General features: G+C 38.1%; 1 protein-coding gene across 4 annotated transcripts in view; it reads left to right on the plus strand.

Annotated features, from left to right (window-relative positions):
- SESTD1 (SEC14 and spectrin domain containing 1) overlaps positions 1–13,041 on the plus strand; it is a 139,788-nt gene that overhangs the window by 50,937 nt on the left and 75,810 nt on the right. For all 4 annotated transcript variants that reach the window (XM_070475940.1, XM_020903883.2, XM_070475941.1 and 1 more), the window contains one exon: positions 11,060–11,150. In XM_070475940.1, coding sequence (XP_070332041.1) covers positions 11,060–11,150 — 91 coding nt within the window. The remainder of the gene's footprint in view (positions 1–11,059; positions 11,151–13,041) is intronic.

The raw sequence follows: 13,041 nt of genomic DNA on the forward strand, positions 1-13,041 counted from the left end.
GGCTTGATCCCTGGGTCGGGGAGATCCCCTGGAGAAGGAAATAGCAACCCATTCCAGTTTTCTTGCCTGGGAAATCTCATAGACAGCGGAGCCTGGTGGGCTACCATTCATGGGGTCACAAAGAGTCGGACGTGACTTTGCAACTAAACAACAATACATATACTGTGCATGCAGAGTCCCTTTAGTTGTGTCCAACTCTTTGTGACCCTGTAGATCGTAGCCTGCCAAGCTTCTCTGTCCATGTGATTCTCCAGGCAAGAATATTGGAGTGGGTTGCCGTGCCCTCCTCCAGGGGATCTTTCCGACCCAGGGATCAAACCTGTGTCTCTTAGTCTCCTGAATTGGCAGATGGTTTCTTACCACTAGCTCTACCTGGGAAGCGCACATATAATACTATTGCATTGTAAATTATGAATCAGTTTCTGCATATATACACATACCTACCTGCCAGCTAATAGAGAAAATATAAGTTGAAATAAGGTGAAAGAATTTCATTTAGCAAGACAAAATAGAGATATGGGTACTTTATTTTTGATAATTGTTCTGCTAAGTTTTGACCTCAAATATTTGCAGATGCTCTGAATTTTTAGCCTTCTGCTTTTTTGGACCAACCTCCTATAACTTTGGCTTTTAAAAACATAGTTGGCAACTTGAATCAGTACTTGCCGTTTTATTATGAGCTCTAGTGTTTTTGAGCTCTTCTTTGCAAGCCGCAATAGTAATTTATTAGGTGTAATCCTAAAAAGTGGCTTTTCTCCTTCAGAATGCCTACCATTCAAAACTACTTTTAAATTGTGTTTTGAGAAGTTTCAAATATACAGAAAAGTTGAAGGAACTGTGCAGTAAACATCATTATGCCCATCACTTAGAAGCCTGCACCCAGTGTTGTAATACTTGATCACGTAGCTATGTGTTTATCCACGCCTCTTTCCATCCCAGAACTGTTTTTAAGTTTACCCTATCAGATGGGGCCCAGCCTAGGTCTAGAAGGATTTTCCTTTGTTTAGTATATCTGCATTTTTGTGTGTGTGACTTGCTTGTTTCTCCAAGCCCCTGCTGTTAAAGTTTAGCTCCTTTCAATTGCTGATGTCTCTGGACAGCTTCAGCAATGTAACTAGCTAATGTGGCTAGGGGGTGTCCAAAAGGAGTCTGTCTTTGCAGTGAAAATGTTAGCATTTTGAATATTACTAAAAGTTATTTAAAAATGGAAAGGAACTATTCAGTTTCTTATCTGTGAAAGTTAAAGTCATTCATTTGTGTCCGACTCCTTGTGACCCCATGGACTCTACAGTCCATGGAATTCTCTAGGCCAGAATACTGGAGTGGGTAGCCTTTCCTTCTCCAGGGGATCTTCCCAAGCCAGGGATTGAACCCAGGTTTCCTGCATTGCAGGCGGATTCTTTACCAGCTGAGCCACAAGGGAAGCCCTTCTTAGTGGTATTTTATGCTTGTTTTAATGACCAGAGGCCGGGTGTGATACATACCTATTTCAAATGGTTAACCCAGCACCATTGAAAATGAGAACAGTTCCTGATTCTTCGTCACACACAGTTAGCCCTTAAGCTGGTTTTTTTTGTTGTTGTTGTTCCAGACTCTTGATCAGAGGGGCTGAGAAGAAAGGAGAGGTTCAGGTTAATCATTGACTTCCCAGATGGCGCAGTGATAAAGAATCTGCCTGCCAATGTAGGAGACACAGGAGATGTGGATTGATCCCTGGGTTGGGAAGATCCCCTGGAGGAGGTCATGGCAACCTACTCTAGTGTTCCTCCCTGGAAAATCCTGTGGATAGAGGAGCCTGTCAGGCTTCAGTCCATAGGCTTGCAAAGAGTTGAACAAAGCCGAGCAACTGAGCACATAGTCATGACCTGAATACTAAGTTTATGTCCAGGTCTGTGTGAAGTTCAAGACTGACCATTACTGCCCCATTTTCTGTAAAGGATTTTCAATAAAAAATAATATAGGCTGAAACAGTTGGACCAACCTGAGTGCTAAGTTTTAGGAGAGGTAAATGGAGTTTTTCATTTGTTTTTCCAGCAATTGCTGTACATTTTAAAAATAAACAACATGATCAGAAATTGAATCCATGATTCAGAAAGCAGAATCAAATTCAAGATTCCCTTATGGAGGTAAAGACAAGACATATAAATTAATTTGCAAATCTTTTCAGTAAAAAAGTAAATACTGAGGTTAGCTTTATCTCATTTCTTTTTATATTTCAAAATTTTACATCAGAAGCATGTTTACTTTCAAAGTATAAAATGAAATTTGTTTCAGTACTGTTACACAAGTATGATAATAGATAACTGAGACTGCCTGCTTTTTAAAAGGGTTTCCCAGGTGACTTAGTGTTAAACACTAAGGTCTCCTGCAATACAGGAGATCTAGGTTCAATCCCTGGCTGGGAAAGATCTCCTGGAGAAGGAAATGGCAACCCACCCCAGTATTCTTGCCTAGAAAACACCATAGACGGAGGAGCTGGGGTCAGAGAGTCAGACATGAGATAGCCACTGAGCACGCATGCACACGTTTTAGAAACATGTGACAAAACATATATATCACTGTTTCTCAACCATTTTTTGTTATTGTTGTCTTTGTGAGGAGCCCTTTTAGACACTTTTTCCTATTCACTTCTGCTTGATATAGAGTTCACTGTTTAACCAGTCAGTTATTAGATTGCAGAGTTATGTTTTCTCTATCCCCCTGTCCACAATGCCAATAAAATGATTTGGATACCTTAGGTGTTTCTTATATGGATACTGAAGGAACCAACCAGAATGAAGTCATGGAAACTACCCAAAACACATCATGAAAGGAGCTATAACAGCTGTGCAGTTCTTATTTAGAATAGTGGAATTATAATTTGAATCCCATATAGGTAGTTTCATAATTGCCAGAATTCTATGGGGTATATATTCTATGCATTCAGAATGAAAAAATATCTTTGGGCATTTTTATTCAAAGAAGATCTTACAGACAATCTAAATTTATAAAAGAGTTAGAAGTCGAGGCTCACAACCTTTCCTGCTCATCCTTGCCTTCTCAGACTCCACTTCTACTGCAGTGGCCCCTCCACAGAGCACTTAGAAGATAATTTGAATATGTATGTAACACTGATTGGTCACTGGTTTGTCTTAGACTTTAGAAAGCTCAGTATAGTCTGCGAGTGTGCCTTGGATGGCTCTTTTCTATTTTTGTTTTTTATGGAGCATGCTTCTAAGAAAGTTTGAGCCAATGCCTTCCTTTCTTCCTTAGCAAAAGCACTTTAGGCAAATAAGTATAATTGTGTTGACCTACTGTAGTTAAGTGCTCTGGACATGCTTTATGCTGTTGATGACTGCTTTTTTTAATATTAATTTTATTCATTCAATGAATATGTATTAAAAACTTAGATTGTCCCATTTTAAAATAATTGGACAGCTAGGCGATATGATGGGTCCTTTCTTCTCCATGAATCTTTAATTCAGTGTTGTCTCTGTTTCCTCTTCAGGCTGATTCTTTACAGTGACCAGGAGCCTCTTAGTGGTTAGCTTGTTTTAGTGACAGCGGGCCGGGTAAATTCTCTATTCATGGTTACCCCACCATTTGAAAAGAAACAGATTTATTTTCGCACAAACACAGTTAGTCCCTGTCAACCTTTATTTTTTTTGTTCTTGTTCACGACCATTTGTTGAAAAAAGAGAGTCAGAACATTGTTCCCAGCTCGGGCAGTGAAAAAAGACTGGGTCTGCCAATGTAGAGACAGGTTGTGGATTATCCTGGGTTTGGAAGACCTGGGGTATGGCAACCACCTATCGTTCCTCTGATCTGTTGAGGAGCTTAACTTCTATTCAATGCAAAGAGCACTATATAGTCATACCTGTCATTATTCGGGTCTTTAGAAATAAGATGACATATTACGCCCATTTTCTTATGTGCAAAAAAATTATAGGCGAAAATTAAAATATTGCCCAAATTTGGAGGTATTTGGGTTTTTCATTTGCTTTTTCCTTTGCTGTAATTTTATCAGACTGTAAATTAATATTTCAGAAGCAATCTGCAGATTCTTATGGACTAAAGACATGTCATTTAATTTAATTTGCAAATTGTTTATAGTATAATACTTGAAGTTTACTTACTATTTCTTTTTATATTTAAAAATTTTACAAGAATGCATGTTGCTTCCTTAAAGTATAAAATAAGGTTTAATGTCAGTATAATAGAAACTGAGCGCTACTTAAAATATTTGCTCCCACTTTACTGTCTAAAACTTAAGTTTCTCTAATAGGAGAACTGTTATTTAAAGGTATCTTTCATGGAGCACAATGGCAGTCCCCCATATCTTGTGGAATCCATGTAGGCAGTGGCTGTGGGTTAGCTCATTGTGCATGACACATTCACTTTCTTAGAGCCCAGTGATCAGACTATCATGGGCTTCTCACAGCATTTTATGTTTTTTGTGAACACTTCAAACACGTAATTTTTCATCGCAGTATAGAGCATGTTGATGAAACAACTCTGTTTTTAGTTGCTTTGCTTTTCTCTTTGTCACACAAATTGCAATAAAACTAGAATTTGAACTTAGGTGTTTATTGGATGCTAGGAAAACAGAGAAGTTCTGGAGTACTTAAAAAATCTAAAGGAGCTAACAGTGTAGTCATTTAAATCTGAATAAATTTGAATCCCATAAGGTGTTTCCCTTTGCCCGAAGATAGGGTAATGAGTTCTAGCATTGTTGAAAAATATCTTGATCTTATTCAAAGAAATTGTAAGGAAATACAAAAACCTCGAATACAAAGATTGAGAAAGTCAGAGGACTCAGAACCTATTCTGCTCACCTTCGACTTCTCAAGCACATCACACTTGTACTGCAGGACCCCAAACATATAGATCAATTGAATATGAATAGAAACCAATGATTAAGTCCACGAACTATTGTCCTTAACTTGAGAAAAGCCAAGTATATCTCAAAGTGGATAAGGATGACCTTTTACTATTGTTGTATGGAGTCATGCCTGTAAAAAGTTGACAACAGCACTTTCCTTACTCCTAGCAAAAAGCACTTAGGCAAAATGGAATATAATTGTGTAGACCTACTGATATAAACTGCCTGAGGAACATTATGCTAAACTCTTTATTAAATTACAATTTTATTCATCCCAATCAGAATTTTAAAAATAAAGTCAAAATAACAAATGGGACCTAATTATATTTCAACTTTTGCATAAAAAGGTACTTAGCCCTTGTGCTAAGACAGTCGATGGGACAGCATAGTTAGGCTGGACATACAGCGGAATCCAAATTATACAAGCATCTCTCCAGCTCCTCCAATTGTACACAAAAACCAAGAATTAAATTTCTCCAAAAACATTCTGATGGCTACAAACACTGTTGCTAACATCACTCATTTTCAGACAAATGAACTTTAAACCACATAGTGTTCATTTTGATACGCAAGTGCAGGAAACCTGCTATCCACAATGCTCTGAAACAAAAAAGCTGGTTGCATGGTGTGAGGGACCCTCTTCCACTGTTTGGCTGTGTGCTAACAACACCCTTTGTCCATTTTCTGAGATTTATTTAACAAGACTATTATAGATTTGCATATACACCAAAATAATCCCACTTATCGGGCGTTTACATACGTGGAAAAATTGAACAGAGAATGAAATTCCCCAATTGAATGAGGCACTGTTTATAATTGCCACATGGCCTGTTTCCTTTATGCTAATTCGTAGCTGTGTAACATGATATTTCCCAGACATTAGAAATTCATCTTCAGATTACAGCGATTGCATTGACTGTAGGCCATTTATCAGAGGGGTAGAGAAACTAAAATTTACACTTAAAATATATTGTCTACATTTAAAGATATTCAAACGATGTATAGCCTTCCTTGTAAACATAAAAAGAATTCAGATGAGATAGTAACTAAAACTTTGTGCACTTTCAGTTCTAATGTGGTAAGTTCTAAGGAAGAAACTGATTGAAATGTGTATTTCATATCTGGGTGCAATACATTTAACCAGCCAGGGTTGGGTTCTGTTGGACAACTCTTTCTGGAGCCTGTGTTGGCCTGGGGCACACCAGCAGATCTTACGGTTTGTTGGAAAATAAACGTAGAGTTGGCAGCCAGTGAAGCATTGATGGAAACAACCTGTCAAAGATTCCTGCTTTCTTTCACAAATTTATGACATAAAACTATGTGATTGGATGAGTAAAAGTATTCTAGTACTTAAAAAATAAAAAATAAATTTAAATCCAATAAATTGTAAAATTCATGATCCTCTCCTAATAAAAAAAAAAAAAAAAAAAAGAACCTGTGGCAAATTAGGATTTGGACCTGGTGGCCTAACTAAAGCCTGTGTTTCTAGTCATGTACTCACCTCTGTTATAATCACAATGCCATTGTGATTGAAAACTCTAGTAATCATTTACATTTAACCTGCATGTATCACAACTGAGAATTGACATACAAAGGTAACTGTGGTGAACATAGTTGAACATAATGGAAATCTTTCAGATCTTTTTTGTTTTAACATTTTATTTCAACCGTGTATTCAAGGTACATTTAAAATCATAGCATTTTTCTAGCTCACAGGGAAATTGTTGATCATCGGGTTATAGAATCATGGAATGTCAAGATTAGAAGGTACCTTAACTAATCTAGACCAACATCTTCTATCATCTAGACTAACACTTTACCCAAACTTAAATCTTCTTTATGGAAATGCTGCCAAGTAATTGCCCAGATTAATCTAATTCTGTAGAGTCACCATTTATAGAAGTTACCTTTCTGTTTCTCTCAAGTTTTTTTTTTTTTAAAGTTGAGTTTTGGGTCTATTCTTCCTAATTGTAGAAAAACTCATTTATACTACAGAAAAAAGCTTCATCATACAAGGGTTTAATGAATGACTTGTCAAGAGTCACACAGAAATTAAGCTCACAAGTCTTCACTCACTCAGTAAATATGTGAGATCCCGCAAGGAGTCTCATTCATCTTTCTAGATGCTGAGATAATGGGTGAACAAAGGCCCAGTCCTTGCGTTTATGGGCCTTATATGCTAATGATGAAATGAATATTAGACACAGTACGTTGGATGTCCACGAGTCCTGTAGAACAGAGCATGAAAGGAGTTGAGGGAAGGGTGGAGTGGGAAGGAGTGTGTGGCAATATTGTACAAAATGATAAGATAACATTTTACCAGAGATGAGTGAAGCGAGGGCCAGGCTATGGAGATAGCTGGTGAAAGCGCATTTAAGAGAGAGTATTGTAGACAGAAGGAGCAGTAAGTGGGAAGGAAGACCCTGAGGCAGCAGCAGGCTGGGTGTGTTGGGGGCTCAGTCAGGAGGGTGGTGCGGGGGAGCAGTTTGAGGGGGGACAGAGTTTGGGGAGAGCGTCCAGAGGGGCTGGAGTCAGACCTTAGAGGGCCTGAATGAGGAAGAAAGCCATTGTTGTGTTCTGCCCAAGGGGTGATGTGATGTGTGTCTTCTAACATTTTTAAAGCATTGTGCTGGAAGCTTCCCAGATGCCAGTAAGACAATAATATCCGTGCTTTCTGGAAGCATGTTATCTAATGAAGATGAATTACAAACAAGCGATTATAAGAAAAGTGTAAGTGAAATGAGTGCCATCATGGGAGTATAAGCAGAGCTCTCTGAGTGGGGAAAAAAAGGAGCCCTTAGTTGTAATCAAAGAAATTAGTAAAGAGCTACAGAATACTGAACCCAGAAAATCCACTAATAGTCTCTTTCTTGCCAAAGTGAATGAGCTAGTTAAGGAGCCACTTCTCTTTTAAAAGCTGTGTTAATTCAGCACCAGCCCCTTGAAAGGCTCTAATGGAGTATGAACAAGGTAGGGTCTTAATGGATTTTCTTTTTTTTTTATATTGGTCTTAAAACTATGAACATGTTAATAGTAGTATAGGAATTTACTAATACAGCCCTTCAGCTACTCCAGTACAACATTTGTAAGGGACATAATGAGGGCAGGAGGAGAAGGGGACGACAGAGGATGAGATGGCTGGATGGCATCACCGACTCGATGGACATGGGTTTGGGTGGACTCTGGGAGTTGGTGATGGACAGGGAGGCCTGGCGTGCTGCGATTCATGGGGTCGCAAAGAGTCGGACACGACTGAGCAACTGAACTGAACTGAAGGGACATAATGTGCTTCTAAATCTAAGTATATTCTCATTAAACACAGTTTAAACTGTCAGTCCACTTGTAGGATTGAAATTAAAAAAAAAAATTCCTTTCAAGTAGTTTGTAGTATCAGTTGGTCTTGCAGTTTTCAAATATGTAGTATCTTTGCATTGTGTATTTTCTTTATCTATCTTAGTAAAATGTGAGAAAATTATGATTAAGGCTGTTTTTAAGTACTCTAAAAGATAAATTTAGAGTATTTTATGCCCTTAAGTTCATACAGATGGTATTTGCAAGCCTCATTACTTTCTTTGTCTTAGTATACAGATTAATTTATTGTGCTTTGAAATATAAATGTGTTTGTATAAAACTTGCTTGTTCAACAAATTGGTTGTGCAACCTGTGCCTCAGAGATACAGATGCCAGTGACAAGAAAGTGCCAAATTATGGGGATGACACATTTGTCTTGGCTCCAGTCCCAACCAGGGAAGGCCCTTCACTGGGAAGCTCCACATGTCTTAGCTCCCCTTCCTGCAAACTTCCATTCTGCACTGGTAGAGTCCCTGTCACTCCTCTGGGGACCCCTCACTGACAGTTACCCTGTGAGGCTGGTCCTTCTAACGCTTGTACCCCCCTCAGTCACCGTGGTCTTTCTTCCTACCTGGTCCCACACCTAGCAATTAGATAATCAGATTTGCTTCCCCAGCAAGTCTTTATGTTGCCAATATGAAAGTGATCTTTGTATTCCCTTACCCCCACCCTTCAAGAGTGGTTTGTGGATCTTTTATTTTATAATGCAAAATCCGACTCACATACCCACCACTTTTTTAAACTGTTTATTTCATTGGTTTTTCAGTATTTTCACAAGATTGCATAACCATCACTCTAATACTAGAACATTGCCATCAACCCCAAAAGAAAACCTGTACCCATTGGCAGTCACTCCTCATCCCATTCTCCCCTCCTCCCAGCCCTTGGTACCCACTAATCTGCTTTCTGCCTCTATGGATTTACCCATTCTGGAAATTTCATATAAATGGAATCAGTTTGATCTGGCTTTTTTTTCACTTAGCATGTTTTCAAGATTTATCCATGTTGTAGTACATATCAGCACTTCACTTCTTTTTATGATTGAATAATACTCTATTGAATGGTTTACCACATTTTGTTTTTCCATTCATCAGTTTTTGAAAATTTAAGTTGTTTCAGATTTTGGCTCTTATGAATTGTGCTGCTATGAACATTTGTGGGCAGGCGTTTTGTATGGACATGTGTTTCCATTTGCCTCACCTCTTGAACATTTCTCTCTTCTCTTTGAAAGCTCAGCTTCTGTCCCCGCTTACTGAAGCACCTGTTCTTCTTCAGGTCTTTAGCAATATTGTCCTCATTCTTGTGACCTTACTGTTTCTCAGTAGAATTGGATATCACTTCTCCAGTAATCCTCTAGAGGTTAGTGTGAGTGCTTGGAGAGAGTAAGGGAGAATTAGTAAAATTCCCTGGACTGTTGGATTTAAATCTCAGGAGAGGCCTCCTATTAACCTTTCCTATAATGTAGGCAGTTGGGATAACTTTGAGTGGGGAGAATTTTCACTACCAAATCCTTGCTCTGTTAGGCAAATCTGAAGTTTCTTGCACTATGTTAGAGGGAGGGCAGTTGAGATCCTTGCATTAAGTTGGTTTTTATAGTAAAACAAGTAGTAATAATAATAAAGCTAGGTAGTTTTTGACTCATGATAGAGTTTTTCCATGTAGTTGTATTTTACTAGGGCAGGCTTCTGGGAGGTATTTAGCTGGTACTTGAATAATTGAATATAATATATAGCAATAACACATTTTCCAGCACTCAGGATTTTCTGGTCAATGACTAAGGGCAAAAGCGAGAACAGAGGTAGGTCTGACACGGTGTATCCGAGCTTGGAATTATTATATGCACCAAATTTCACCTCTTTAACTTTCTCCCAGAGAACACAAGGACCTCATTTCCAGTGGTTTAGTAATCAGTTCAGTTCAGTAGCTCAGTCGTGTCCGACTCTTTGCAACACTATAGACTGCAGCATGCCAGGCTTTCCTGTCCTTCAGCAATTCCCGGAGCTTGCTCAAACTCGTGTCCATCGAGTCGGTGATACCATCCAGCCATCTCATCTGCTGTCATCCCCTTCTCCTCCTACCTTCAGTCTTTCTCAGCATCAGGTCTTTTCCAATGAGTCAGTTCTTTGCATCAGGTGGCCAAAGTATTGGAGCTTTAGCATTAGTCCTTTCAATGAATATTTGGGGTTGATTTCCTTTAGGATTGACTGGTTTGATCTCCTTGCAGCCAAGGGACTCTCAGGAGTCTTCTCCAGCACCACAGTTCAAAAGCATCAATTCTTTGGTGCTCAGCTTTGGCTTATGGTCCAACTCTCACATCCATACATGACTCCTGGAAAAACTATTGCTTTGACTAGACAGACCTTTGTTGGCAAAGTAATGTTTCTGCTTTTTAAAGGTTTAATAATAGCTTGCTTTATTTTCTACCTGTTTTTGAAATATCACTTCACAACCTTATGCTCTTGGCAGGAAGGAGAGATAAGAAGTACATCTATACTTGGCAGTCATTACTGTGATCCCATTTTACAGATGAGCAGGTTGAGGGGCTAGTGAGGCTCTTTGAATGTTGGTTTGATTTTTTTTTTGTATTAAGAAGTTGAATTTACATGCTTTTAGAGTAATTTTCTCACCAAATTAGCTTATAAATTGTCGATGTTTCCTGAAGAGAGAAAAGTAAATTGCTTGAGAAAACTGAAAGGACACCCTGAAGAATTTTGTTGACAGTGCAAACCAAATCAAGTGAAATTAATGCTGTGCCATATATGATTCAGCTGTAAACTTTATTTAGGATTTTGAAGACTAAAATAGGAAGCTTATTTTAATATACTCTGTAATTTTGTTTTGTTTCAGTGAGAAGTGTAAGGCTAGAGGATTTACCGTGATTGTGGATGGCAGAAAATCCCAATGGAATGTGGTGAAAACAGTAGTCTTAATGCTACAGGTAATTTTATTTTTGGCTATCAGGAAGAGGTTTTATTTTACAGCAACAGATTAGATGATAGTGGCAAATGCATTTCATTTATTGCACTGTGTCCAAGCTTCTAAGCAGTGACTGAGTTCTGAAATGCACAGATCAGTGTTGAATTGTTCAGATTCAATCTTTATAGGTTTTACTTGAGTAGTAAAATAAATTTCGGCCCTATTCTAAAGGTATGTAAATAACCAAAAATAATATGTCATGTTTAAGTAATCTAAGCATTGAAGCCAGTGAGTCTCAAAATGTGAGGGCAGAGGTTATCAGACTCATCTGGGCACTCTCGAACACTGTAGTGTTTGCATCATCCAAACTCAAGGAGGAAGTAGGACTGGGTAAGTCTAAGCTGAGAATTCTGATAGGTCTCTCCCTTCTGTTTTCCTCTTTCCTCCAAAAATCATCAGAATTTGTGATAGTCATATCTGTTTCTAATTTAGAAGAAATGTAATCAACTTTAGCTGTGTCCTTGGGGACTTCAGCAGCTCCCAGACAAACATTTCATAAACAGCTGTGGCTACAGAATCCCTTGTCTGGGTCCTAGTCTTATATTTCCTTGTGTTCCTCACAGAATGTTTCTGTAATCCCTTGCATGTAGTAGGTACCTAGTAGATATTTGTTGATTTACTATGAGAGTATTGAGGATATTGGGACAGATACAACAAATGAGTGGTTGAAAGGGGACAGGTTGTTCTCATGTACCTGGGTTTCTTTAAAAGGGCTTTTGTAGAACGTTAAAGTCAAGTGAGTTAAAGAGATTATCTAATTTAAAATAAAGAAAGTGAAAAGGGCATTCCTGGCTGATTTAGTGATAGCTCAAAAATTAAGTGAATACAATAAAAGAAGCTGGTGGCAGGCTAGTTTGGGGAAGGTATGTTGACTGTTACATGGAAGGTGAACATTCAGTTAAGTAAGTATCAGTGATATTGAAAGAAAGAGCAAGAATTTTAAATGACCTGGGAAATAATCAGTAGTTACTTTAGGATTCTATGGAAAGGAATATAATTTAAAATTTTAAATGACAACTAGGTAGAGTGATTGTTAATGGATTATTTTTTGTTTATGATAATTAGAAAAAGAATCTCAAGGAATGGGTACTCATAATTTCAGTTTTAGTGCTTAGTATGGTTCAGATACTATGTAGTAAGCTTGTTATATATAAATGATCTCATTTAATTTCATCCTCACAAACTTGGGAAACAAGTTCTGTTATCCTCAAAAGTCTTCCAAGGATTTTAAATAACTTACCTATGTTCTGTGGTGAACATGGGAGAAAGTCACAGTTGGAACCTGGAACAGCCTAAGCCCCTTTAAAAGTGTATATTTAGCAGTGGGATGTATCCGAGATGGTTCCCAAATTTTTTGCCCACTACCTTATTCTTGATTGGTTGGCCTAAACCTTCATCATTAGACTCCCTCCTTTGGGTTGGAAAGGACATAGGCTCCAGTGGATCAGTTTTTAAGGGAACACAGATTGGTGTCTCGTTAGTAACTCTTTCTGTTAAATATGTTCCCAGCACTTTTATATTCTAAACCCTGAAGATTCTCTCTTCTCTGTGCAAATTGTTAAAATAACTATTAGATGAGAAATCCGTTAATTACGACCTTGTGTTCTTCCATTCAGCTGTGTCACCAGTGAGCTGTTTGGGACTTGCTGTATGAACTGGACTTTGATCAGTGGCAGTTTTGAAGAACAATCAATGGATGATTTAATCCCCTCTTGTGATTTCTATTCTGACATGTGTTTTAACAACTTGTGATTTTATTAATAGTTATATTTTCAGAAATTGCAATGGCTTGTTGTTTACTCCTCATCAAATAGTTTCTGCATACAAAGTTAGTTATGTTGCTCTTATTTAAG

This window comes from Odocoileus virginianus, chromosome 13 (assembly GCF_023699985.2).
Source record: "Odocoileus virginianus isolate 20LAN1187 ecotype Illinois chromosome 13, Ovbor_1.2, whole genome shotgun sequence".
NCBI lineage: Eukaryota > Metazoa > Chordata > Mammalia > Artiodactyla > Cervidae > Odocoileus > Odocoileus virginianus.